Source organism: Phasianus colchicus, chromosome 17 (genome assembly GCF_987193195.1).
Source record: "Phasianus colchicus chromosome 17, bPhaCol1.hap1.1, whole genome shotgun sequence".
Classification (NCBI taxonomy): Eukaryota; Metazoa; Chordata; class Aves; order Galliformes; family Phasianidae; genus Phasianus; species Phasianus colchicus.
This window is the reverse complement of record NC_143452.1, coordinates 1,528,502-1,556,292: the sequence shown is the minus strand read 5'-3', so window position 1 is coordinate 1,556,292 and position 27,791 is coordinate 1,528,502. Positions and strand designations below refer to the sequence as shown.

At 43.8% G+C, this 27,791-nt stretch overlaps 1 protein-coding gene across 3 annotated transcripts in view; it reads right to left on the bottom strand.

Moving 5' to 3' along the window:
• The window catches only part of UQCC1 (ubiquinol-cytochrome c reductase complex assembly factor 1), a 52,883-nt gene extending 40,806 nt beyond the window's left edge, over positions 1–12,077 (bottom strand). Inside the window, exons 1-5 of one of the 3 annotated variants that reach the window (XM_031605675.2) lie at positions 11,969–12,077; positions 9,121–9,225; positions 7,593–7,697; positions 3,324–3,428; positions 390–462 (exon numbers count right to left, since the gene is read on the bottom strand). In XM_031605675.2, the coding sequence (XP_031461535.1) occupies positions 390–462; positions 3,324–3,428; positions 7,593–7,697; positions 9,121–9,225; positions 11,969–11,992 (412 nt within the window). In that variant the 5' untranslated portion in view covers positions 11,993–12,077. Of the gene's footprint in view, positions 1–389; positions 463–3,323; positions 3,432–7,592; positions 7,698–9,120; positions 9,226–11,635; positions 11,929–11,968 lie in introns of those variants that run through there. The other 2 variants (XM_031605674.2, XM_090151965.1) reach the window with 2 other exon arrangements.
• Between the last annotated feature and the right edge of the window lie 15,714 nt (positions 12,078–27,791).

Sequence of the window (27,791 nt, the reverse complement as noted above, 5' to 3'; positions counted from 1 at the left end):
CTTCTCAGAACTAAACAAGGAACAGATGGACACAGAGACCATTGGACCACATTAAAAAGAAAAAAAAGGAATAGGCATCTGGATTCTTCATCTATCTCACTCTCAGTAATAGAAAAGGCAATATTCTTCCAGTTCCAGGTTATTCTGAGATTTTTCCTATCCCACCCTTGTTAATCACTACAGGACACAAACTCTAACAGTTTCAGACTCCCGTGCACCTTTGCCCCATGTAATGGTGTAGCACAGACAGTTTCTTGTTGGCCATGCACTGTTCAGCTCCTGGCAAGACTAACTGCTTTCTTATTATAGTTATAATAAGCAATTTTCATCAGCATTTCTCTCATCAGGGTAATAATTCAAATTCTAATATCATCAAATTCACAACTTACTGTTAAAAAATTCCTCGTAGTCAGTTTTCTCCACACAGCACGTGTACATGCGCAAAGCTGCTACCTTAATTTTCTGAAGAAAAAGAGAAGACAACACACAAAGCATTCATGATAAGAGCTAGTGAACACTACTGGTTTTGTTAAACACACGTGCTGCTATCTTCTAAAAAGACTTCTGAGAATCACAATCCCTTAAGATTTTTCAAGAGCACATTAAACATCATATTATCTCTCAGGAATTACCAAATTATAATTCATCATGCCTTCAGGCAAAAAAAAACCCAAAACAGGGCTAAATGACTTAATGAATACCCTTCTAAATCTAGTCTAATACAGTATTTGCATCACAAAAATAAGTGAAATGGCTTTCTCCACACAGACTCCAAAGATCCCAACTCACAATTCTTAGTTTCCTCCAATAATTTTCACTGTTTATGTATGCAAGAGTGTTGTGTATGATTTAATTTTTAAGAAGTTATATACCAGACATGCACTAGAAGTATCTTCTTCCTCCCCACAATAATGAAAACTGACCAGCAAAGCTTCAAAGACAAGGAAATAATGCCACATAATGAATAATACGAGGTATATTTCAGGTGCTTAATTTTGTTCATGGCCTGCCATTCCACCAGAAGAGCCTTAGGGCATAATGTATAACCAAGATATATGTGCTGAAGCTTCAAAGAGAACAAGAAATGACAGAAAAGATCTGAAAGAGAAGAACTGCTATCCATTCCTTTCCATTGACCTCAAGGGAAGCAAAAAAGAAATAAAAAACTGGAGGCCAGGAAAAAGTACTGGGTTGATTTGTTTGTTTTTAATTGATATCTATTAAGGATTGTGTCAGTGATCACTATGCTACAGATAAACACCCTATACCTGTTGAATGGCACTTCCAATTACCCAAGTATTACTTGTGTATCCTTCAACCAAAGTTACAACTGATCAGCTGAGGAAACACTGGGGCTATTATATTTTTACAGGGTTCTGTCAAAAATGAAGGATTAGAAGCTTCCTCAACAATTGAGTGCATGTCTAAAATTCTTGCAGTAAGACAATTTACACCATTTACTGGAGTTGTGAAGGTTTCCATTTTAAAGGAAACACTGCCTGGCCTGGGAGTAGAGATCTCCCTTGTGAAAGCACTGCCCCAGAACAGGCATTACTAGACATTAAAAACATATTGTAAAGAGCAGTTTCTGCAATCCAGCCTTTAAATTAGGCAAGTAACACAGAAGAAACTGGTGAAATTTAATCATGCAGGTTTTGGTGGGTAGAAGAGGTAAGGGGGGAGGGAGAAGAAAGTGAAAAAAAAAAGAGAAATATTAAGAAACTTCCCTAAGATCTCATAGAGAGCACTGGCAAGGCCAAAAATGAACTCAGGTCTCCTGGGCCCTAACCACAAAATAACTCTCTTCAAACCCAAGTTCCTTAGCCAAAAGCAAGCAGTAAAGAGAAGCAATTAAGGAGAACTCTGAATCAACACTTGTAGCTAATGAGAATCTTTATTACAACAGTATGTATACAAACACATGAGAGAGAAACTACCCTCTCATGAGGTTTAGCAGCGTCTGATAAAAGAAACCGATTTTTAAACAAAATAACTCACTCCCTTAATATACAGTTATCTTTTCTTTGTATTTTCTTTCTGAGGGGCGAGATGCAATAAGCAACTGCATCATAGTAGAATCAGAGAACATCCACTCTGCCCTGCAGGTATTCAGAGCAGCTGACAGCCTTTTGACTTTGGCAGAGATGGGCTCAGCCCTTCCCAGTCATAGAATCACGCCACCTTTTCCTGTGGTTGCTTTATACCATGTCCTGGTCAAAGCTAAGTTCAGAATTTCATCTTTGCCTTTTTCTTTCTGCAGATGGAACTGAGGCTGTTTTACAGAACTGCTCTCATTTAATCACTGTTAACAACAGCTTTAGGGAAGGACTATTTAAAAAACACCGACAAGAAGGTATTTGGGTTACTTTGGCTCAGGCTATGACTGAAAAGCAACACAAACAGCAGTGGTAACACATCTCACTACTGTCCATCTGGGAGATCCTCCTGCCACAGAAATACAGAGCACTGAAAGAATCAAAGAAAGCCAACAAAAATAAAAACGTGACAGAGATCCAGCAATAGATACAAGTTAGACTAGGTCCCCTTCAGTCCAGTGGAAGGCTCAGCTAATATGGTGTATTTGAGACTATAAAGTCACAAGTGAATGGGAGAATGTGAACATTCACCCCAAGGGAAAAAAAATCAGCACTTAAAATAAAAAAGAAAAATAACTGTACTTCTTCCCACAGCATATATTTTAGCTATGGAGCTCTGTGATACAGGACACTATAAGCTTATGAGTGTCAAGTGCAACTGTACAAATTTATAGAACAAAAAAATCAACCAATGCATACTACAGAAAAATGCTTACGCTGTCCTGAAACAGACAACTGCTGAAAGGTAGAGGAGCACATGAGAGAAGTACCATTACATGGTTTTCCTGTAATTAAATTCTTTCTAGATAACTACTATTGGTCATTTATCAGAGACAAGATGCTGGCCTATGTGGACATTGCACTTACTTTAAGATAATAAAGCTGCTATCATGTCCCTTGGTGCACCAATGAAGAGGAAAACAGGATATCAGAACAAATTTAGGAAGGCTTAATTAAGACTCTACAGATCAAAATCCAATAACCCTGCTTACATCAATAATGACAACACACCAACTAGGGCAGCTCTGGACTACCAGAGTCCCACATTACAAAGCAATAACTTATATTAATTAGAATTGTTCCATATAAGTATTGCTCCCAACATAAGAAAAAAAAAGTTGCTTATGGGTTTTTCCTGCTTGTTTTTTATTTTTTATTTTTTTTAAGAAAGCCAAAAGAAAGCCAAAAGTATTGAACAACCAAGAAGATGACAAATAAACGCTTTACCCATCTGCTGTACTTCAGTGGACCTGTGAAACCCATCGCTTCTATTATCCTTGTGAAAGGACCCACTTTCTCCTCAGATGCCTGCACAGAATCTTTTGCAGAAAGCTGCTGTAAAATAGAAAGATTATCACATCAGTCTCAGCAATTAGATCTGACAGATCAGATCAGAGGCAGGCTACAAGCTTAATAGAGAATTTTAGGTTTTCTGGTTACTTTCTTTGTTCAACAACACGTACACAATTAAGTTTTCTCTGCAGAATAGCATCCTGTTTTTCTTACTTTACATTCCTCTATTTATAAATGCAAGCATTCCACTGTAAGCTCAGGCTCTGATTGTACAGAAATCTGCTTTCTGAAACAGTGCCCCTGTTCTGGATTACCATATTCTTTCTGAACAACTGCCCTTTGCTTGAGCAGATAAAATGAGTAAATAAATCACAGAAAGAGAGCAAGTAAATCATAAATAAGATAAATTCTGGATCTTTTCACATTCTCTCTCATTCTCGCAGACATACTGTATTCTAGATAATTATGTATGATATAAACCAATCAACTCCCCTTAAAATTAATGAAGCTACAGGAACCCACTGTTTTAGCTGAAAAGCTCCACCAGATTCTTATTTGCATTACAGTTATTTTCAATTTTATTTGCAGAAAATCTAGATCAGGGAAATATTCAGTTCTCAATGACTTGCAGTGCCTGCAAACATGAAGATAAAGGTTTTACCTATACATCTCAAACAGCACTAGGTGATAAGAAATGTTCATGGCATTCTGCCTGAAACATCGCTGCAGTACTGAACAACAACATATAGTTGTCATTTGTACTCCAGAAAATAATTTCTAATGAATCAAGTATATTTAATTCTAATGAATTTGGTATAAGTATTATGTTATCAATAAACTAATTTTCACCATTCTAACCAAAACCTACTGCAAGTGAATCTCCTATGTATACTTGAGGGATGCAGCTGTGAACCATTTTCATTTGAGAAAGTTCCTTGACCAAGGAAAGTTAAATTGCTTTGAACTGATGGAATTTCACAATGCACTTCCTCTTAAGACATGAAAATACCAAGAATTTTGTCATTAGGGAAGCAATTCAGGAACAAAAGAACTGCCATGCATGGCCAGAACGCTCAGACCAGTGTCCTAGCTCCAACAAGGACCAGTTGCAGATACTTGGAAGAGCTACTTAGAAGAGCAGGGAAATACAGTCACATACACTGCAGCTCCCAAGGGTGCATTTGCCCAGCTTTAAAGATTCATCCCTGTATTAGAAATGCATGCACGCATTTATTTTTGGAAGCTACAATTTCAGCACCCCAAACAGTTTTTGAATACTTAACCTCCACAGCACGCTTGTACACGAATTTCATTGCTCTGTTGTGTAAAATCAATTCCCTTGTGCCTCAGACCTCGCAAGTTCATTGAAAGCTCCCAACTTATCTATAAGAAGTTACAGATTGCTATTACCTATTCCCTTTCTCAGTATCTTTTACAAATTTTAGAGACTAGCATTATGCATATGCCCACCAATTATCAGTCCTTGATTTAGGAAAGCCCTAAAATAGCCATTTCACATAGAGAAAGCTTTTCAGATTTCTCATAATTTGTATGTTCTCTGTAGCTTCCTTAGCACGAGTAATTTTTGAAACGACGTAAGTGATAAATAAGCATTAAAATACTGACATATATTCAGCTCAAGCTGATATTCTTCCACAAAAAACTAACTGCAAAGGTGATAAAAATTGTAGTTTGAGACATAATCACATACAGAAGGCATCTGAGATAAAATGATTTGTATTCACGTACAACCCACAGATGGCTATTAATGTCTCTACCTCCTCTGTGCCTAGATCAGTATGAAGAAATGTGCTCAATGCCATTTGATTTCCTATCAGTCACCTAGTACAACAGTGTCCTGCTGTCCAGGACCCCAGATCCTTGCTTTGAATGCTGGCCATTAAACCTGTTCACCAATCCACTGCTAACATGCAGAACAGCCACATCTGTAAAGGTGCTTTCCAAACCTCTGCCACATGTGATAGGACCCAATGAGTTTAAGAATAGGTAAATAAAGACTTAATCCCATCTTTACTACTTGGCTTTTCAAGATTATCCCATGCATTATTCTTCTCTACACTAAAAATGACCCCTAATCTCATGTCATAGAATCTCTTCATAAGGCAGGCAGGCAACAATGGGATCCATCAATGGAAGACTTTGGTCCCAATAACCACTGTCACACCAAGCACACTAGGTCAACTTCCACATCAATTAAAGTGATACTAAATCCCTAGCGAACCCAGGCACACCAGTTTTACAACGTGTCTCCTACAAATGCATTATGAAGCCTCCTTTGGTACAGACTTTTCATTATGCAGAGGAAATTAAGTTAAAAGCCAGCACTATCTTGATGCAACTGTTGTTAGCCCATCACCAAAAAGCATAAAAGAGCAGAGAACAGCCTTCTACTACAAATTGCCATGACTCTGACTTCATTCAGAAGTCTGACTCAACTAGCTCAGGAAATGCAGCAGGGATTTCAGCACTGAATTCTTTGTTCAGTGTATGGACAGAGATGTACAGTTCATCCTGTCAATGCTACGACTGTAGCTAAATGCAATTAACCAGTCATTTAAGTGTGTATAAAATCAAACAGAAAACAAAACATTTTTGAAATCTTCTTTAAATTTAAACAAGCTCATCAAAAACACTGAAAGGCACATAAGCCCATCTTGCTCAAAACATAAAAACTGAGTGTTCAAAACAAAAATCCTCTTCATTTTGTCAAAAAATATAAAAAAGAAACAATTGGAGCTTCCCTTTAATTCTAAACCACTTTTCCACTAGGGGTGGCTCATCAAGTTCACACTTCAAAGACAAGTAAGTATTTCTCTATTCAAAATAATAAGTTGCAGTCCAAAAACTTATCTACCTTACCTATCCTGTTGTAAGAATCTGTGCAAAGAGGAGGTGTCTTACATCAAGGCTATTTTAACCAGGAAGCTCCCTTATACCTCTCTCTACTTTTGTATTGGAAAAGGCTAAATGAGGAATACATCAAAACCAAGGCCCTCGCTTCCAACCTGAAGATCTTCATGCCCCTTCTGGCTTGTTAGAACTGTCATCTCAGCATCCTCTGCTCTGCCAGATCTGCCCTCCAAATGGTATTTCTGCAGATGTAAGAGCTGTCCCAGGCATGCACAGTGATTAGGCCATGCCCCAGCTTTGAGAGCCTGGATTCTATTCTTAGCTCAACTCATGATGTAAGTGGTGCAAGCCACTTTGTTTGTTTCAGACTTTGTCTGAAAAAAATGTTTGGTTTGCTTCACCAGAAGCTGAGAAAACAGGCTAAAAACAAGGTGAAAACTCGTAGTTAAGGACTAGATGCAAAGAGCAGCCAGTAGTTCTTCATTCCACACTTCATTTTAACTACCTATGTCAAAAAAAGCAATTCAAATTCCAAACATTTCTAACATTTATACCAGCAAAATACATAATCAGACAGACAGCAAAACGGGATTTTTATGCAAGTTTTACCCATAAATCCCTTACTGCCCTTTTCCCTTCCCTCCCTTTTCTTTTGTGAATGTTCCGTTTTGCCATTCTCTTCACAATGAAATAGGAAGAATAGGATCAGGACATTTACTAATTGATAGATGCTGATTCCCTTTCATTAAGTTCTGGAGGTGATTCATGCTCCAGAGGACTCCTATACTAAGATGAAAGACAACAAATGTAAGAGATGCAGACATCACAAATTAACAAAATACTACAGATAACAATAAAATGTATAACAATAATTAGTCTTTATTAATATATAACATGACAACTTTCAGTTTAGCAGATGGCAAAACTTTTGTTACACGTTATCTCCAAGATAAGGAATCAGGACTCATCTTATTCACTTCCAATACGTACGGGCAACTTCTGCATTTCCTTCTTTGAAGGTGAGAAGGGAGCATCTGCCACCCCTGCCACCAATAACTACACTCCTTAACTTACCTTTTTTCCTTAGTGGGCTCATTATAAGAACCTTCACCACAAACAATTCAGCTGTGATTTGACTTTCCTACGCTAGCACTTCATTCTCTGGAAAGCAACAGAACATTTCTCAAATTATTGGACCCATTATTAATGCTACTCTAAATCATCTGACATAGATTGATCAGCTACGTGTTTTCAAAGCATTTTGTTACATCTATCTGTCTAATTCTTAGTGCAAAGTGCCCTCCAATAACAAAAACATCAAACTCTTCTAACCTTATTTGTACTGTAAATCAATCTATTCTGATGCATTTTGGCTCCACTGGCTTCAATCAATCCACCACAGGCTTTAGGCAGCTGGAACTGGCCGGTCTTGCATCTCTAGTAAAAAGGACAGAACAAAGAAAAAAAAGGAAGAATTGAAGAGATCACTGACTAGTGAATACTTAACTTTACAACAATGATCCTTACTTTGTTTCCAAGCTGATTTGGTACAATTCTGAAAAACTTTATGCAACAAGAAGCACAAATCTATTACTAACAGTTACAAACAAAATAGTTGTCCATGCTTAATGCCTCTTTCACTACATATTTTTAAGTGTTCTGAAGATGTACTGATGGAACGGTCTGGCAGAACTCAAAAACTAGAAGCTACCCGCATTGATTTCCTCACAATTACATCTTTTACTAAAGAATAATTCTTGTTCCTGGCCTGGCACAAAAATAGACAACGCTATTTTTATCTGTAACTTTATGGTCCATTCAGTTGCCTTTGTGGCCAAGGCTGGAGTAAAACAAGCTGCACAGTAAAGGCGATCACTTTAACATCTACATGGCACATGATTTGTGCTACAAAGCTTCTATACAATAAAGAATAACATCATGTAAAAGCAAGCAGCATATCTACATAAGAAGTGGGACACACATCCACAGTATCTTCCCAGATTAGTGGTCAACTGTTTATGAATAAATTCAGATAAAGTAAATATGCTGTTTTGTTCAGCGCAGTCATTCCTACATGCCTACAAAAACCAAACTGGTGGCTCAGAGTTAATTGTAGTTTTAACAGTCAACTTGAAAACTACTCATTTCCTTCACTACTTCCAACAATACTTGTCCAGATGTACCATAAAAGAGAAGAGGAAGCTTAATCTCCTCCGGTTTTATTGTATGCAAGAAGAAAACACTCAGACATACCTTAATCCTGTTCAGATAGCCTGCATCTTTTTCCATTTGCATTTTTAATTGCATTCTCATATGTGGGTTCTTAACCTTCGACTATTCAGCAATCTCATGGTTACTTTACTATGGATAGACACAATCTGACATGAACGCTACTTGAAAATCGGGAGCAGCAATGCAAAGCAGTGCTTTTACATTGAAACAATATTACTCTATGTTGCACTGTGCTAGGCAAACATACTATCAATACTAGAAAGCCTAATGCTACTGTGGTATATATATGTTAAATACAATAAAATGCTGGCAATTAACTGCAAATGTGACAAACTTGTAACATCTGCTTTGGAAAAAGGACATCTACATTTCAATTTTTGTGTGTAATCTACTCAAAACAGTTTCATATTCTCTCCCACTAAAAGACTACATTGGTAGAATGACAACAACTGTGTTAGAGAGTAGGGGAGTTCACTCTTTCAGCAGCAAAAATCTTTCAAGCTGCCTTGATATTTCAGCGATATACCAACAGCAAAGCAAGGACAGCACTTCTGGAAGCCTCATAAAAACTGTTACAGATTTAAACACATCCCAGTTTTTACATACTTAATGTACAGTGATACCTTACCTGGAAAATACCATGAAGCATCCTCCTACACTGGCCTTGGACCATGGCTGTCTGTAATAGGCCACTGCAAGCTGCTATCCATTGAGTTACTTCAGCCTGGCAGCTCTGGAACAAGATGAGCAATGAAAAAGACGATTCTAATACTCAAGAAGAGTTTAACTGTCCCCCTGTGTCCACAGGTTTTAGTTATTTAAACGAAGCCCTCAGATTAAATTCCGAACTTGCATTTGACAGAAGCATAAATTTTGACGATAAAAAAAAATCCCTTGCCCTCCAATAAAGTCATGCAACCTGAGCATGATGCAAAGCGGATCAGCCAAAGGAAGCAGTGGGCTGTCCAAATCATAAAACACAGCATGACATTCACACCTGCAGAATAAATTCAGACATGTATTCCACTGACTGAAGGATCTCTAAAAAGCACTCAAACACTCCGATTCTATGCATCTTCATCATCACAGGCACTGTGTTTTAGTACTTCAAAACACACGTCGTCCCAGTAAATTTCAACAATAAAAAATTCCTTCAATAGGAATTAGAGGCAATACAGAAAAGAGGGTTATCTTTGCATCTTTCATTTACTTGCTATACTCAAGCTAGCATAATACTTGTCTCCTTCATACATGATCTACATTAACATTGGAAACGCTGTATATATTATTAGAGAGAATAGGCTGTTTTTTCTTATAAAAATAGCCTTATTTTTTTAACAGAAACAAAGATGATTAAGTGTTTGAAGCACCCAACATGTGAGGATAGGCTGCAAGAGCTACTATTAAGCTTTCAGAAAAGAAAACTCCAGGGAAACTTTATCAATGTGCACAAATAGAGGCACCGGCATGAGAGGAGATACGGACACATTTTGCAGTGGTGCCAGTGAAAGTATAACTATAGCAGATCTGCCCAGAGAACAGGACAGACAAATTGGGATATCTACCATTAAAAACATACGGAAATAAGAGAAAACAGTGTGTTAAGGTATCTTCCCTAAGCCATTATCACTACTTGTAGAACATCACCTCCCATTTAAACCACAAATGCTTTACACTCTTTCTTTACAATATGGCTGGAAGAAAAGATACCTAGTCTAAATCAAAAGGAGTTACTCCATGGTAGCCTGCAGCCAGCTGTCCTATCAAGATCCAGCTGAAAGAAAACACTTATGGCCTTCTAAACCCTTCCTGGCAACTTTTAGGAAAGCCATAGGTAGCAAACAAATTGCTCTTCAGTATCTCTTCTTTGATAAAGGATGGTTTTACCACAACAGAACTATTAACTGAGATGTTCAGAAAATACCCAGGACTGCATCCTACAATGAGTGCCTGAGAAAACCTGAAAATTAGAAGAAAACAAAACCATCCCTTCTTATTTTCAGTACAAAGAAGAGATGTTTAAAGGCCGAAGATTTGCTTTCATTTGATTAGGCAATGACTAAATCCTACTGCAAAAGATGATAGCATCATGTATCAGCAATCGCACGATATCACACAGCTTGAGCACAATTATGTTGCTTGCTGCTAGAAATCCCCTGCCTCCTATCTGTATCTGTGTACTCTCACCACTTACTACAGCTCCTGAGCTTCTCTAATCACAAAGCAAGGTCCTTCAAACCACAAAAATGGCAGACAACTACATCTTGTCCAAAGAGAATTTCTTCCAGCCGGGATAAAAAGTTCAAGCAGCTTCCTCTGCAATATGAATACCAGAAGCAGATGAGAGAGAAGCACTGCATGGGGATAGGAAGCCTGGGAGACAAACCTGCACCTTTTGCATGCAGCTTTTCATTGAAACTGGTGCCGTGGGGTACAGATCCAGGGACAGCTGAACCCTCAGCGATTCACTGCTCCACTCCCACCTGGCTTCCTCCTCGCTTTTTGCTAGCAATTGCCTTTTCAGTTCATTAAAACAGCAGGAAACTAACTTTATACTGCCCCAGTTCTGCTTTGGCATTAGAGCACAGAGGCCAAGAAAAATGCTGGGGCACGCAGAGGTATGCAATAGCATGGAGCCACAAGCAAGGACAGAACACAGCTGCTGAAGCAGGAAACAGGAGCTCAGCTGACTGCATTCCATTCGCTCTCAGGCAGATTTGCTCTCAGCTGTTTTCAGCTGAAGGTTCACCATTGTGATACCACACCCGAGACATCAATTCCAGAAATGAGGTGGATTACTTTCAGAAGCAGGCACTGCTCTGTGACTACAGGCCTTGCATTTCTGCCACCAGCCTGTCTCCATCTGACAGCATCAGCCATCCCTGTGTTTGTGCTGTGGCACAAATCAGCTCCAGCCTCCAAGCTCCCTTTTGTAGGCCCTATGCTGACATCTGGCAATGTGCTGCAGCTTTGAAAGATGACAGACAAAAAACACACAAATCCATGATAAAGAACAAAGGAGTGGAGTGAGAGGGAATCCATCCTCAAGTGAACCCAAGCTCTGCCACTCGATGCAAAACCTGCAACCTGATCACGTCACCTCCCACCCCAACACCTCCAGAGGAGAACCCATAGGAACGCACATCCCCGCCGCCCGGCACAGCCCCACGGGCACAGAAAGAAGGCCTCAAGGGCAAAGCCCCAGCCGGGAACACTCAGGCCCGCCCCGGCTCCTGTCGGATCACACGCTCTGAAGGATCGGAGCCGGCCCCGTGCATCTCCCGCGGGAGCGCCCCGGCAGCGCGGTGCAGAGCGCAGGGCTCACAGCGAAGCACGCCGGTAAGCTCAGGGCGAGAACTGGCCGCTCACAGAGCGGCGGGCGAACCGCCGGGACCGGAGGGACGGAGCCGGGCCGGAGGCGGGGCCGCGAAGCACCGCACATTCCCTCGGCGGCACCACCCGCCGCTGCCACTCACCGCGGCCCGCGCCAGCGCCGCCATGCCTCCTCAAGCCACTTCCGGCAGAGCGGCCCCGCCCCTTCCGCTCCGCGGGCCGCGCAGGCGCAGTGCCGCACGGAGAGGGGCGGGGGCGTCTCCGCGTGGTTGGGGGGTGGGAGCGGGTTGGTTGTGGGGCGGGGTTGGATTTGGGGTTGGCTGTGAGAGATGAAGGTGGCGGTGCCCTGCGAAGCCGCTCCGTGAGGCCTCTCTGCTGCAAACCCTGCCATGCCGCACTTATTCTCGTGCCCGTCTCTGTACAGCTGGCAGCCTGCAGTGCCGGAGGTCCGCCGTGCCGCCAGCAGCCCCGCCCGCTCCTCCCGCTGCCACCGGCTGCCGCGGGGCTGCGGAGCTTCTGCCGGCTTACACGGCTTATTCTGGATCGCATCCACGTCACCTCACAAACGTGCGCGGTGCTGCTGCGTGGAGGCAGCTGCAGATGTGTGACAGCAGCTGGGGGGGATGAAGGCTGCGCTTCTCGGCTGCTTGCTGGCTTGGAGGGCTTGGGGAGCTATAATATTCTCTCCCCTCTTCCACCATGCATTTATGGGGACGGCAGCTTCTCCAGAGGGCAGTAGAACCTGTTTTAATGGCCCTAAAACTCCACAGTAGTCTTTAGAGTTCTTTCATATGTCCCTAAATGTCAGCTCTCACGGGGCCAATGGAGGCACCTGCTTGGGCTTCCTTCCTTCAGACGTCCCAGATCCCCATACACACCACCAGTGCTCCCTGACTCGTTCTGGCTCACTGCAACTCGCTGTCCAAATAGGTCTAACTATCTGACAACGTGTTTATTGAACAAGTTGTTCTGATGCGGTGCTGGACATCGAGCAACACGGCAGGCTGCAGATCTCTCTCAGGGATGCACTCTTATTTCGTTTGGCTCTTGTGCCTGTTGCCATTTCTAGGAGGAAGGTCAGAGCTAAGTTCTGCTGCTTTCTGTTTGCCTAGCTGTCCTCTGTGTGTTCAACTCATAGCGATGCTGAATGCCATTCATAGCAGCCGTTTTTCTTTTGTGAGAAGGCAACAGAGGGGAATGCATACCCATTTCTGAAGCCTCCTTTTTGCCACGAGTTAGAGTCACTGAAAGCGATGAAGCTCAAGAATCCCTTTGCCATATAATTGTATGGTGAAAAGACTTCAGCAGCAGAGGAATCTCAGTGCTGTGCAGTAATCTGTCCACCACAGCAGATACTTCCTAGCTAGGAGCTGTGTGTCAGAAATGCACTGAGTATGCCAGTTCCTGGTACCAGCCTAGGTTTCCTCCAGTCTCAGCTAATAATGCACAGGAGAATTTTGACATGTTTCAGTAGTAGAAAATTAGTGCCCTAACCTAAGATTCCTCTACCTTTTTTTTTCTTTTTTCTGTTATTTCATTCTCCAATTTCATGGCAATCTATCTCATGTGCCAAACAGCGTACCAGACTGAATCCAAAGGGTCTGGTGAAGGGTGAAGACAGAACAGTTGGTGGTGGATCTGAATTTCATTGTCAACTCGAGGAGGATTTCTCACTCAGAACACTGGCAATCTGCTCCTTTTTATGTTTCATGCAATTTTTGTTATCCTCAAGTTCCTACCATTCATCTCTGTTTGGTGGGTGGTTCCACGACTGCATGAGTCTTACCTGTCATAGTGAGTCTTCAGCATGCTGCTCCTTCTGGGTGAGCATTTTCAAACAGCGCCAAGAAGTCCCACCAGCAGAGCAGTGAAGTTCCCACCTAAGTGCTGGTGTTCGTTCATCCAAAGACATTAACTATGGCCCTATGCGTGTTGGCAACTGGGTGAGTGAATAGGAAAGAAGACTGAGTTTAGAGGAGAACAGAGGCATAAAAAAGGAGAGTGAAAAATTGCAGAATCTTCCAAACAGCTGATACTGGTTATTTTCAAAGTGTGACCAATAAGGGGCATGGGACTGCTGTGTGCTAAAGGCAGAGAAGCAGGCTGCAGAAAGCAAGAAAAAAGGAGTTGACTCTCCACCATCTGCCCACAAGTCTGCTCTTTGTCACTGACGAAAGCCTGGTGACAGCAGGAATGGTTGCTCCTTTGCTCTAATGCTTGGGGATGTGCTGTGCAGTCCAACGTGTTGCATCCATTCAGATGGGTGCAGTGATTATCCACGTGTGTCAGGGTAGAGCTGGAAGAGGCCTCTCTTTGTTCCTGCAAGTCTGGTTCAATGGTGCCAGTGTTTACTGCAACTAAAGAGTTTTAAATAGCTGAAAGGTTCTTCTGGCTGCACTAGCAACTGGCTCTCATCAAAAGAATGCAGAGCCAATGAGCTGGTTGAAGAAGCAAGACCACTGAAATTTTTTTGTTTGTTTGTTTGTTTGTTTTTGATTAATTTTCTATGAACTTATCTACATGAACCAGCCCTTCTTAGGATCAGAGAATGCCAGGAATGCATGGCTGGGGACAGGGTGGGGAGAGCAGACTGGCTGTTCTGGCAGCAGCCTGCTATTCTGTCAGCTTAACTGTGTTGTCAAACCACGTGAAACCTCCATCCCAACTGCAGCTGCTGTCAGTCCTTCTGCTAAGGTAGTGATAGTGATTCCTTTCCTTCAAATAACAAAGGGGAAAACTCTCTTTCCCCAAGAGGCCATTTTGAGAGGCCAGGATGCTTGAACCACTCTTGATGAGGTCTTGCACTGGTATTTTACAGCAGAATCCAGGCAGGAAGCCATCATGGGATCATTGTAGCCAGATGTAGAGAACAATTAAAACATTTCCTGAAGCTGTGCAGGAGAAGACACTGTGTTATGGGCTGCTTTGTGTTTGTGTTCAGTTTGGGATTAACTTTGGTTCTGCAGAAGCATAAAATTTTCTAGAGCACAGGTTGTTGTGTTGGTTAGCAAGGCTTCATTCTGACACGCTGACTATTGTGCAGAAGAGGAAGGAGGATATAATTTTAGCCTATTCGTTAAAGCCTCAACACACAAAGGGCAAGGGTGAAGCTTGTTCAGACTTGAAAAACTCAGGGAAGAAAAAATCTGCATCCACCTGTTATCAAGGTAGTGAAGACGGAATAAGGATCCAATCTACCAACAAGGCACCATGATTTCACAGCCCAGAAGCAGGAGAGAGCATAGTTACAAGCATATAGGAACTTCTTCAGTGCTAAGGTGCTATTCTGAAACTAAGCACTTTGGGACAACTCACAGATCCAAGTTGTGCCTAACATTCCTTCTTAACAATTTCAATTTATTTTAGCCCATGTAAGCCACTGTAGGAATTTCAAGAAACGTTTAGATGTTGTTCTGAGAGACATGGGTTAGCGGGGAAATATTGATGGTGGATGGATGGTTGGACTGAATGATCTTGGAGGTCTTTTCCAACCTTGGTGATTCTATAATTCTACGATTCTGTGATTAATCTTGCTGCTGTATAGGTGACTTTCAGGTCACCTTCTACTGAATTAGTTGTCAGGACCACAGCCCTGCTTAATTGCATGTAGTCCATTTGCAGCATATGTAAGAAAAGAAGAGTTGCAAGAGAGGAATATTTGACTATTATCAATTGGGAGTCTCAGACATCTGTTAATTAAATATTTGTCAGAACAGAAACTGACTTTGCTGCCTCAGTGAACTGCTGATTAATCATATAAAATGCCACAAGAAAGACTGGAGGAAGGGCAGTGCCTCCCTAGCATGATGTGGTGGCTTCACACGGATGGGCAGCTGAATTAAAATGGGCAAAACAGACTCAGCTTAAGGCAGATTAACGCAATTTATTGCCTATTTGTAACAGGCATGAGTAGTGAGAACTAAAAGCAAACTTGAAACACACTGATCCCATCCACCTCTCCTACCTCCTTCCCCAGAGCAGCACAGAGGAATGGAAGATGAAAGCTGTGGTCAGTCCCTGCCTCTCCCTCATCCTCACTCCCTTCCCATGCTCCTGCTGTGTCCCTCCCATGGATGCCATCCTTCCCAAACTCAGCCCGGGTGGGCTTCCCGCAGTCTGCAGCTCTCCCAGCACTACTCCATTGTGGGTTCTTCTTGGAGCTGGGTGGAGCTGGCTGTCCTCTAACATAGGGCAGCTGCTGGACTCTGCTCACAGGGACTCTATTTTACCCAATAATTCAGTGCTGAACTCAGAATGCCACCTTGTCTAAACTGAGTATTTTTGTAGCCCCAAACTTCAGTTTGGAGGAACTGTCATTTTTAGATGAAGTGTTTCAGACCAGCTATGATGCTTAGATGATTTACTAGTTCTAAAATGTTTGCTCTTGCTTGGGTGTGCAAGCTTATGACTTTGATTCCAGGTAGTTATGTTATTCCTTGGTTGGCATAATTAATTACAAACATTTGCAAATCCTATAGGTATGTAGCTAAAAAGATCACCTAAACCATCCTCCACTTCCAAGGCAGTACTGAATATTCTTAGATCTCACTGATGCATGTTTCTTTTACGTGCACCTAAAAATTTCAATAGAGGGATTCCCCATTTCCATATGAAACTCATTCCAGTCTTCCACTGTGAAAATTTTTTCATACCTACCATAAAGATGCTCAGTGTGAGCCCTGTTCTCCTCCCTTTGATGTCCAGTTCTAAAGGTGTTAGGTTAGAGCAGAGCTTGGCATTAGTAAATGGGCCTCAGGCTATTTGCTGTCAGAAGATCTGTAGAGATGCGGAGAAGCTCTTGCTTGGCTGTTCTGGAGATCAGACTTCTTAATGCAGCTTTGCAAGTTGGCTTTTCTTCACCCTGCTGGTGGATACACACAGATTTTAAGTTCTTCACTAATTTTTACTTCTTTACTATTTACTTTGATTTTAAGTCCTTTACAGAGAGAGCAGTGAGGTGCTGGAACAGCTGCCCAGAGAGGCTGTGGATGCCCCGTCCATCCCTGAGGTGTTCAAGGCCAGGTTGGATGGGGCCCTGGGCAGCCTGGGCTGGTATTGAATGGGGAGGTTGGTGGCCCTGCACATGGCAGGGGGTTGGAGCTTTGTGATCCTTGAGGTCCCTTCCAACCCTGGCCATTCTGTGATTCTGTGATTTTCTCAAAGAACGAAGTGGACTTTTACAATTATTATTCTTATTTTATTTTTTAAATGGGTCTTTATAGTGCCTTTAAGAAAGACACTTTAAGCAGGTTTGTAAAAAATACAAGACGTAATGTGGTGACGCAGCAATCCAGGTCCTACGACGCCTCTGCTTTGCAGAATGCCCACGTCTTTCAGTGAGCAATGCAGTGCCTGAAGGATGAAGGGCTGCACTTGGGAATTGAGCATGGTAGGCATTGCCTGATCTGCTAAACTGGAATTCCCCAGGCCAAATCTTTCTTGAATTCTCTACTTTTTAGACTTAAGAATCAATCACCTCAATGAACACCTTTGCTATTTTTTACTTGTTACGTTTCCTCCTCTCCAGCAGTGATAATTTCTACGCTGACCACTCTGCAGTCAGACCTTCTGACAGGTAACAATCTTTCTCTATTTATTTCTTTGGATTTCTGTCCAATCCTGCACAGAGCTCCTTGGGCTATTATGCTTTGAGACATGTGCATTCACCTATCCTAAGCTAGCACCGTTGTCATTATTACAAAGACAAGAAATGACATATAGCTTTTAAACAAAGGCATTTGAAAATATTTTAACGTTTCTGTCCTCTTAATTTCCTGTTAGCATCTGATTTTATTTCAGATGTTTTCACAGAACGTGCTTTTTTCCTGTTTCACTGGTCATTTTTATGCAGGCATGTATTTCAGTCTTTTAAAAAGTAATTGCACAGGTAAATCAACCTTTTCATAATAGTCTGATAGTTCCATGACAACTTCTTGAGCTTTTTCTCCTCTCGGTCTCATGAAGAATCAAAGCCAACCTAAGGCAATCATTGTCCCAACATTTCCAGGGGAAGCTCCTTGGTTCCCAAAGACAAACCTAGCTCAGCCTAGGGCAAAAGTACAGCTCTCTCCACTCCAGCCTTTTCTCTAATCAGACTAGAGTTCCTATCTAACTGCAGAATTTAACATTATATTGATTTTCCTTCTTAACCGTGTGTTGCTGCTTCCACAGAGGAAAAGTTGAAGGAAATCTAATGAACATATGGAGAAACAGGATCCCTCCATGCTATCTGGAACAAGTGGGGCTGGGGTCCTTCAGATAACAAGAGGGAATACAGTCTGTATGGATATTGCAGGGCACCCTGGAGATCATGATAAAGAGAAACCCGATTGCAAAAACTCAGCTCAGGTCCAGCAGGTCTTATTAACTCTGGTTCAATGCCAACACTACGAGACTGCCAGCTGGCCCCTCAGCTATTTGACTGTCTTTGCAGCATACTTCCCCAGGTTCTGAAAGGGCCTTGTATGTACCAACGGAGCCAGCGCAGGTCTGGCACTGCATCCTGTCTGATGTGCCCTTTTAGGAGCTGAGCACAAATCAGCGATAACGGGCCCTCGGAGCATTGGGAAATGTGGACTGACTTCTTCCAGAGCTCACTTGGATGTCTCTGCACTGCTCTTCCCAGAACTCCCAGCCCCACAAACGAAGTGAGGGGCCATCTGACTCGGCGTGGGGAAACCCAGGTTCGGCTGGCTTTCTAGCTCAGGCTCTGTGCTGAAGGAAAGCAGCATTTCAAGGATTGAACTGATGATTTATAACGGATCTGTCAAACTTTGCTTTCACAGAATCTTTCTTCTTTGCATACTGAGTATATCTGGACATTTTGAGACCAAGTCCACCTTTGAGACGACATTACCTGCTGAAAAAGGAATTTTAATGGAAGTTAATTCTATTATTAACATAAAGATGCTTAGTCCTCTCCATAAGACTGAGCACTCAGTTTAGAGTGTCACTATGAACACATTGGCCACCGCTGCTTCCCAGGCGAAACATTATTTGAAAAATACAAAAAGTGAATTTTCAGTGGAATTACAGTCCTGCCAACACCCGATGGATCCTGCAAGGTTTGACAAGGAGAGAAATCCGTTCCCTGACCTGGAATTCCTCGGCCAGGGTTGCAAAGTGGTCCCTGCTCTGTTGTGCAGGCGGCAGCTGCCCCTGTCCCACAGCAGCCCTGCAGGAGGGACACAGATGTGACACCCAGCTCCTCGCTGCTGCCTGCGCCTGGTGAAGCCTCGTGAGCAAAGTCTGAATTCCATGACTTCCCCCTCCATCCAGGAGAGGTCAAAGTCAGACCCGATAACTTTTTTCCAAGCTTATATATCCTGGTGGCTGCTGCTACTGTTAAATATGATAAACTCCTATTTGTTCACTTTAGCTTTCTGTCAGCAGTCACTGTTTGCTGGGGCAAGCCCAGAACGTTTCCCTCCCCACCTGTCAAGCTTGGAGTGTGCTTTGGCACCCTGCCATTGCAGAGCCTCAACGACTTGAGCAGACAGCTTCAGGAACAAGACATCCCAGTACTTAAGCCGCCTCTGCTTCATGAGCTTTTCTTCCCATCTGTATGCTTTCTGAAGAAGAAAATGTTTGCTGGTCAGAGAGGTTTTCCACATGAGCCTCCTTTGGCTTTCCATTACCGCGAGGAGGTTATATGGGGTGCAGTGCCATACACTGTACTGCACTATATGCAGAGGTGTTCAGGCTTAATTTATTCCCTTCTCCTGGATAAAGATTATTGCAGCTGTGTGTTTTGGAAAACTATCAATGAAGGGAGTTCAGCTCATACAACACACTTTCAATAGGGTACTGTACTCTATATTTCCAGGTTCTGTTTTAATTACACTTGCATATTACCTTGGAGGAAGCTGAAATCTGGAAAATGTTTTCTCATATACCATGTCTTAAACCTTCCTGACCTTCTGTTTTATACCAAGTACATTTATGCTGGTGATCAAAACCATATAATACGGGGAAAGGCTTGGCTGTCCGGGGTAATCTATCAGGGGCGTGCTGTCAGTCCCCCCTAGCAAAGGCTGAACAATTTTCACAGAGAAACACCCCCACCGCCCAGCAGTCCCTCTTCCCCCCTTCACACAGCTCCCAGTGAGAGCTTCAGGAGAGGGCCAGGTTGGGAGGGTAGCAAGCAGCTTTCCCCTGTTGTGGCTTGGGCTCCTGCTGCTCTGAAGCATCCTGGAGGGACTAAGCAGTGGGATGGCTCACATAGCAGCAGTATATTGCCCACATTGCAATAAGAAAATCAGTGCCTCCCGCCACTGCTGGGCTGGGCAGGTGAGCAGTGACCATATTGCCAGCACTGCAGGCAGCAGCGCCAAACACAGCCTGCTGCCCAGGTCTCCTTGTGACAGCCAGCTTTCTCCAGGGAGAGCAGGGTGCCTGTGGGCACTGCTGAGTGGATAACAAGACCCGTACCAATCACATCTCTGTCCCAGAGCAGCTTTCATGTCACCTTCAGATCCACGCCAACAGGAGTGCATCTTGATCTTCACATCTCGACATGTCTGGAGAGTGTCCCAAGAAAAAGGGATTTAGCAAATGCATGTTTGCAGGAGAGGATCTGTCAGTTCTCTGCCCAGGGTTTGGTCAGCATTTGGGAAGTACAGACTGCTGTCTATAATCCCTTGCTGAGGAGCTCCTGCCCTGGCAGCCCAGGAAGGTGTTGAGAAATGCTGCCAGGCACCGGTCTGCTTCTGGGGCTGCTGCTGACACAGCTCGTGAGCTGGTGCCTTGTATCAGCGCCTCGTCCTAAAAAACAAGGCAACTTTTACTTTTAACAGGAATGAAATAAATCTTGTCAGACAGAAACCTTTTTGTGGTACTCAGCTGCTCTTTAACTCGTCTGTAAACAAGGGTTTTCAACTGCAAAGCAAGAGCTTATGAGATGGAAAGTTTTTCATCAGCAATGGAAGAGCAGTGTTGATCATAGTGGAAAGCTGAGTTTGAGCTCCTAACGTGGAAAACCATAGCTGGGAGGGATTATAGTGGAGGTCACAATCCAGTAAAGGTACAGAAATAGTATTGTGTCTGTGGCATTGATGAGACTGTCACTGGTAACCCAAAGTTAAATGAGACCTGGCACTCAATGCTGCAGATAATATTTGGAGAAATGGAAAAAATGTCCAAAGACAAAAAAAAAAACAAACCAAGAATCTGGTAAGGAAGGTACACAGCACAGCAAAAGCACGACCAAGTTGACTTATGTTCTCCATATAAAAGAAAAGAGAAAAATTCATCACGATCTGTATAGGTAGAACAATGCCATTGGGAATAAGTTTTTCAGCATAGCAGACAAAGAAGCCAATTCACAGAGTCAAAGTGGAAACTGGACAGTAGGTAGAAATAAGCTGCTTATTAAAAAAATGAAGTGCTAATATTCACAGAATTAGCTCAGAGCTGACTGTGGTGAGCTTTTTAAAACTTCTGGTCTTTAAATCAATCCTGGATCTCTCTTTCCAAATATGTAATACCCAGCTATTATGTAGTATCATTTAATTCCGAGGAACTTTAAAAATAGACTTCCTTTTAAAAACAAATTGGTGGGAAAAGAGATCCCACATCAGAAAGCCACGCTTCTCCACCAGGGCAGTGGCCAAGGCTCCGCACGCCCTGCCCAACAGCTCCAGCCAGGAGGTCCTGCTGTGCAATTTCCCTGGAAGCTTTGGTCTCCACGGAGAACATGAGAATAGTTTTTGTCAGGTGAGACCATGGGGGCATCTAGCCTGCCTCCAGTGAGTGATGGGTCTCTAAAGACAATAAGGACAGGAGGAATGGGGAGCGGTGTTTTGCTATCACAGCTCCCCAGCTTCCAGCTGCAGTGGCTCAGGAAGTCAGGGGGGCCTCGTGCCCAGCAGCTTTCATGGAGCTTTCTTCCATGAACTTGTGCAGTCAGTTTTTCTTTAACATATGGAGACATTTAACATCCAGGCAGCGAGTGGCCGGGCGCTGTACCTTGGGGCTACGCTGTAGGAATCAGTACCTCTGTTTCAACCCTGTCCAGAACTGGTGTCATTTAGGGCACTGTGGTTCTCGTTTGGGAACAAACTTGCTCCCCATCCACATTCTTAGCCCTCATCACCTTTCCTTCTTGCCCCAGCCACCTCTCTCAGAGGAGCTCCACTCTATCTCATTACTCCTCTCACAGAAGCTGTTTCATACCTCCCATCCTTCTTATTGCCTTTTTCCAGCTCTGCCATATCACAGCGTTCAAGGGCCGTGTCAATCCCTGGAGTGCCTGCACACTGTTTTCCCATTTGTTCTCTGTTTCTCTCCCAGCCCTTGCTACAGTTGTGTTTGCTGCCTTGATGGCTGTGAAAACTGAGATGGCATTTTCAGAGATGCGGGGTCCCCAGGTAAAATTTTATACCTGGGGTGTGCAGCTCGTCTGGCCAAATGATCTTAATTGTTCATCCTGTCCTGATCACCTATGAATTAAACTACCATCCTTTGTTCACATCGTAAGATTCAGTCAGTATCAACAGTCCCATTATTTGCTTATAATTGCTGGGTCAACACAGCAACCCTTTATAGTACTGAATTGAATTCCTTTTCTCCAGAGCCTCCCAAACCTCTGGAATTTCCCCAGAATTCCAAGATTTATTAAAAATCAGTAGGCTTAATGGTGGAGGTTAAATGTTCAAAAACTTGGACAGTGCCAGCACATGCTCCTCATCACTTTCTTATCTTACTGGCACGGGGAATATTTCATTACTATTGCAAGAAGTGAATTATTTCATATGGCTTTTTCTCTGATGAAAATACTGCAACGTTTGGAGAGAAAGATAGCTCTGCTGCATTTATATTTTGAGATAAATAGCAGGTCATTTTTCTTAGCGCTCCGAAGAATCGATCTGTTTTTAAAGTTTGCATACCTCAGAAAAACTCCCACCAGCCTCTTATATCTTCTGGGACTTATTGATCGGATAATAATCACATGATATTCCATTGAAAAAAAAAAAGAATGTGCTTGTCCCATTTCCATAATATTTGGTCTTCCATCCCCACCCCACCTCAAGGGTGAAGTTCCATTGAGGATGCTGTGAAGTGGAGGCCAGGGATTATGGTCACTGGATGCTTTGACCAAGCTTGGGCACCAGGCTGTGGCTCAGGGGTCTGTGAAAGTACTGACAGCAGTGACAGCTTCTTGCAAACACCTTCACGTGAAGGAGTGGTGGTTTGGATGTATGCCCAGAGCCCAAATGCTGGCAGTGCTGCCGCCAGTCACTCCAGCCATTTCTTCCTCCCTTCTCCCTCCCCACACTCAGTATTTCTTGCCTGGTGGATGCATCCAGCAGCTGTCCTCACAGCATACCTACAGTATCCATGTTTTTGTAACACAGCTGCTTATCTTAGGGCCCAGCAGTTAAAGGGCTCAGCTGAATGTGGCAATGTACAGTGCAAGTCCTCTGTCTGCATTCCTGGTGTCACAGACCCGGGCAGTCATTGCTCCCTGTGAGGTATGACTGAAAGGCTTCTGTCTCAGCCGTGCCCAGGCAGCTGCTCCATTCCCTCCTGCAGGGTGAGGGGTATGCAGTCCCCACTCCTCTCCTTGTGTCTCCCAGTGGCTCTAAACACTGCAGGGAAGGGATCCAGCCCTGGCCCACAGGAACCTGACCTTAGTGAGAGGAAGCTCTGAGCCTGGCTCCTCCCAGCAGCCCCCAACTCAGCACTGCATTGACTGTGAAGCCACTTTAGTGCTCAGAATCAGATAGAGCCAAGGGTGTAGTGGAAAACACCAAAAAAACAAAGTAAGGGCACTTCAGGGGCACCCAGAGCCACATGAGTTGTCTTTCTGATGTTAGGCTGCACAGGGACAGACTGCCTGCTGTGCTGGGACAGACTGCCTGCCTGCCTGCAGCCCAGCAGTGAAACTCACCATCCATCTGAATGCCTCGTAAATGGAAGTGCTTCCTCACACAGACTCAGGTTTCTCAGCTGTGGTGCTCTGGATGCTCCTCAGCAGCGCACACAGCTGCAGTCAGTCCTTGTGCTGAAGTGGTGCTGCGCTGCTGTGCGGTGCTGCTGGCAGAGCTCTTTGGTTCTGCTGGATGTCAGCATCCTGCTCCTGCTCTGAGCCTTCAGCAGCTTGCAGGCCACTGAGAGCCACTGGCCAGTGTACAGAGGAAAGTTTTTTTCACTGCTTGGCATGTGCCAACCCTCTCCAGGTTCCCTGGGGTGCTTCTTTAGAGCACCTCCTGCCTGTGCTTCTCCCCATGCCATCCCTCTCCCTTTTCTGTGGGCTCCTGGCATCTGATCACCAATGAGATGAGCTTTGCTGCCTGAAGTTTGTGAGTGTTGTTACTGCACCTTTGGAGAAGAGACGTCAGGAGAAGACCCACAGCCCCTTCTCTTTACCTGTGCCGGACCCAAGCTGTGTTTCTCTTTCAGCATTTCTGGAGAAAGATGAATGTCTTAAAGCCATGTGCACAAGCAAAATACAAATTTCAGCTGTTTTTTTTTCTTTTTTTCTTCCAATAAAAGGCTATTATCAATGATAAATGGCATCTTGTCAAAAGCAAGCAGACAGTACCTGAATGTGCAGAAGTATTGCACTCATTTTAATGGCGCTGCTTTGGCAGCACAATGGGCAGAGGCTGTGCTCTTTAACATCTTTGTGTGCCCTTTAACATCTTCATCAGTGACATCAATGACAGAATCGAGTGCACCCTGAGCAGGTTTGCTGATGACACCAAGCTGAGTGGTGCAGTTGACACATTGGAAGGAAGGGATGCCATTCAGAGAGACTAGAAAGGTGGGCCTGGGTGAACCTGATGAGGTTCAACACAGCGAAGTGCAGAGTTTTGCACTTGGGCCGGAGGAATCCCAGGCATCCCTACAGACTGGAAGGAGCGGGCCTTGAGAGCAGCCCTGTGGAGAAGGACCTGGGAATCCTGATGGATGAAAAGCTGAACATGAGCCAGCAGTGTGCTCTTGCAGCTTGGAAAGCAAATGGGATCCTGGGCTCCACCAGAAGAGGGGTGGCCAGCAGGGACAGGGAGGCGGTCATCCCCCTGTGCTCTGCTCTTGTGAGGCCCCATCTGCAGTGCTGTGTGCAGGTCTGGATTCCCCAGTACAAGAAAGACAGGGAGCTGTTGGAGAGGGTCCAGAGGAGCCACAGAGATGATCAGGGGGCTGCAGCACCTCCACTATGAAGACAGGCTGAGGGAGCTGGGCTTGTTCAGCCTGGAGAAAAGAAGGCTGCAGGGTGAATCATTGCAGCCTTTCAGTACCTAAAGGGAGCCTACAAACAGGAGGGGAATCAACTCTTTGAGATAACAGCAGGATGAGGGGAAATGGTTTCAAGTTGAGGAAGGGAAGATTGAGGTTGGATGTCAGGGAAGTTCTTTCCTATGAGAGTGGTGAGGTGCTGGAACAGCTGCCCAGAGAGGCTGTGGATGCCCCGTCCATCCCTGAGGTGTTCAAGGCCAGTTGGATGGGGCCCTGGGCAGCCTGGGCTGGTATTGAATGGGGAGGTTGGTGGCCCTGCGTGTGGCAGGGGGTTGGAGATTCGTGATCCTTGAGGTCCCTTCCAACCCTGGCCATTCTGTGATTCAGCCCTGATTCCTGAATGGCAAAGCCCAGCACAAGGCACTGCTCTGAGGCTCCCAGGGAATCCCATCACAAAGCTCATCTCCCATCTGCTAGCAGAGCCAGCCGAGCACTCTTTGTGAACAGAGCCCTTCCTCTGTGCAGCTTGAGGAGGGCACCAGGGAAAGCAGAATCTGGTTGTGCTACTTCAGCTAATGTAATCATTGCAGAAAACCAGAACGAATTCTGCAGAAGAAAATAATAGCAAAAATATCAGCAAACCTGGGATGGCAACAAACGGGCTGTTCTGAGCACTCAGCAAAGCATATTTACAGCACTGCGGTTATTGTTCTTCAAAGAATGTTAAGATTTCCTTCTTCATTAAGTTTGTTGAGAAGCAATGAAAGCTCACGCGATTTTATTTTTAAATATTGTTTTACTACCCAACAGCAACAGTAAATTCATAAAAAAAACACGTGATTGACCAGGACTATGGAGGAAAAAAAAAATTGTTTTCTCTGTACATTCTTATTAGTCTTGGCTAAGATGTTATAAAAGCAGTATCTTTTAACACCTTTTATTATACAAGGGTCAAGGGGTTTTTATGTTTCTTACAGAAAGCTTCAAATAGCCCACATAGCGGGTTACTGCTTCTTTCATATGGCTGCTGCACAAACAAGCACATTTTACACAGGAAATGACATAACCATGTAAAAGTGTACATGGAGTTTAGGCACATATTCAAACACTAATGGGAATGCATTGTTTTAAATGGCATACTTTTATGTTTACCTATTCAGCTTAGTACCCATATTTTAGCCAAATACAACAAAAATTATCCACACATACCTGTCTTATAGTGTACTGTTTATTTGAAAATTTGGACCTTCACAAAGACTCTCGTGGGACAGATAATGACCCTAAAAAGTAAATACAAATGAGGCATTCTCAGTGAGAGAGTGAGACCTGCCATCATAAAGGTGGAAAGCTGAACTTTTAACCTGCATTGCTCTACAGCTCAGGTTTCCACACGTTTCAGCCATGCATTGCTAACAGCGCCTCACCCACGGGAGGAAAGCTGTGACAATAACTTAGGGTGTCTATCTTTGCACGTTGTATAATGACCACACTAAAGGGAGCGGTGCCAAACTTCTGCGGTCCCAAGGTCCTCTGGTCCTTCCCAATTTCTTTGCTGTGTGTGGAGTCCCACACTGTGCTCTGCCCCCGAACATTTGCTTTCATAGAGGAATGAGGCCCAAATGTGTCCATCTGGGCTTTACTTCTGGGTTTTCTACGATCAGGAACATTTGAAATGGCCACCAATCCCACTCCTTGGGAGCTTCAATACAAGTTTCCACTTTCACTCCAGATAACAAGATCTGAAATGTAGAAATTGAATGCATATATGGAATTAAAGCTACTAAAAAAAAGCTCATCGTGGCAGCCTCTTGTTGTGCCTGTTGAAGTTGTGGGTGATATAAGAATAACAGAAACAGCTTTGAGACAAGCAGGCTTTCATCACTGTAGATTTATGTGATCATAACCATTCCATATCTTACAATTAATTACAGAGACAGGTGTTTGCACCAGATGACCTCAATGGCTCGGGCATCGCAGCGTTAAAGCACTGAAGGGCTGGGATGCATTCGTACCACAGTGAAAGTCAACAGCCCTGGTGAGGCCAAACCCAGGACCTGGTGATTTTGGTGTGGTAACGAGCTAACTGTAGCACTGAAGTGTCTCCAAAGTTTGTTTAAACTTCATTTCAACTACCTACCAGAACTCTGGATCTTTTTCAACCAGCACTTTTTTAGACCTTTATACATCAGTGTTTCTTTTAATTTTTCTGTTTGGTTTGAGATAATCACAGAATCCTGGCATTCTTTTCCATTTACATGCTGATTTAAACTCCATATATAATTACCACTTCTCTGAACCTTCCAAGCAGGGCAGTGATGCACTGGTGCTGTTACTGGAGCAGCACGGCTGTGTCTGGCACACGTGAGAGCAGAGGCTCCACTGGGAGCTTGCAAACAGGCGCAGGCATGGGAGCAGCACACTGGTGCAGGAGAATGCCCTTCCTCACAGTCACCCAACATCTGCAGAGCACAGCTGGGGTCAGCATGGGGAAAGGAGCATGAAGTGCTGCATGCCAGCCTCCTAGAAGGCAGCCAGAAGGAAAGAAAAGAAACACTGGAGCAGAATGGGCAAAAGGGAGCTCAGAACACTTCTTGATTCTGGCCTGGCAGGAGAATGCTTTCTCTCCTGTAACAAAGGCAAAATCTGTCTAGATAGAAGCTTGTGGTGAAGCTTAGGATTGAAAACTCTTTGTTTTGAAGCTGTGTGGAAAGCCCACAGGCAATTGGCAGCAGAGCTGTGGTCAGCTGCTGTGGTCCTGGCAGTGGCCTCAGCTGTGGGGAGCAG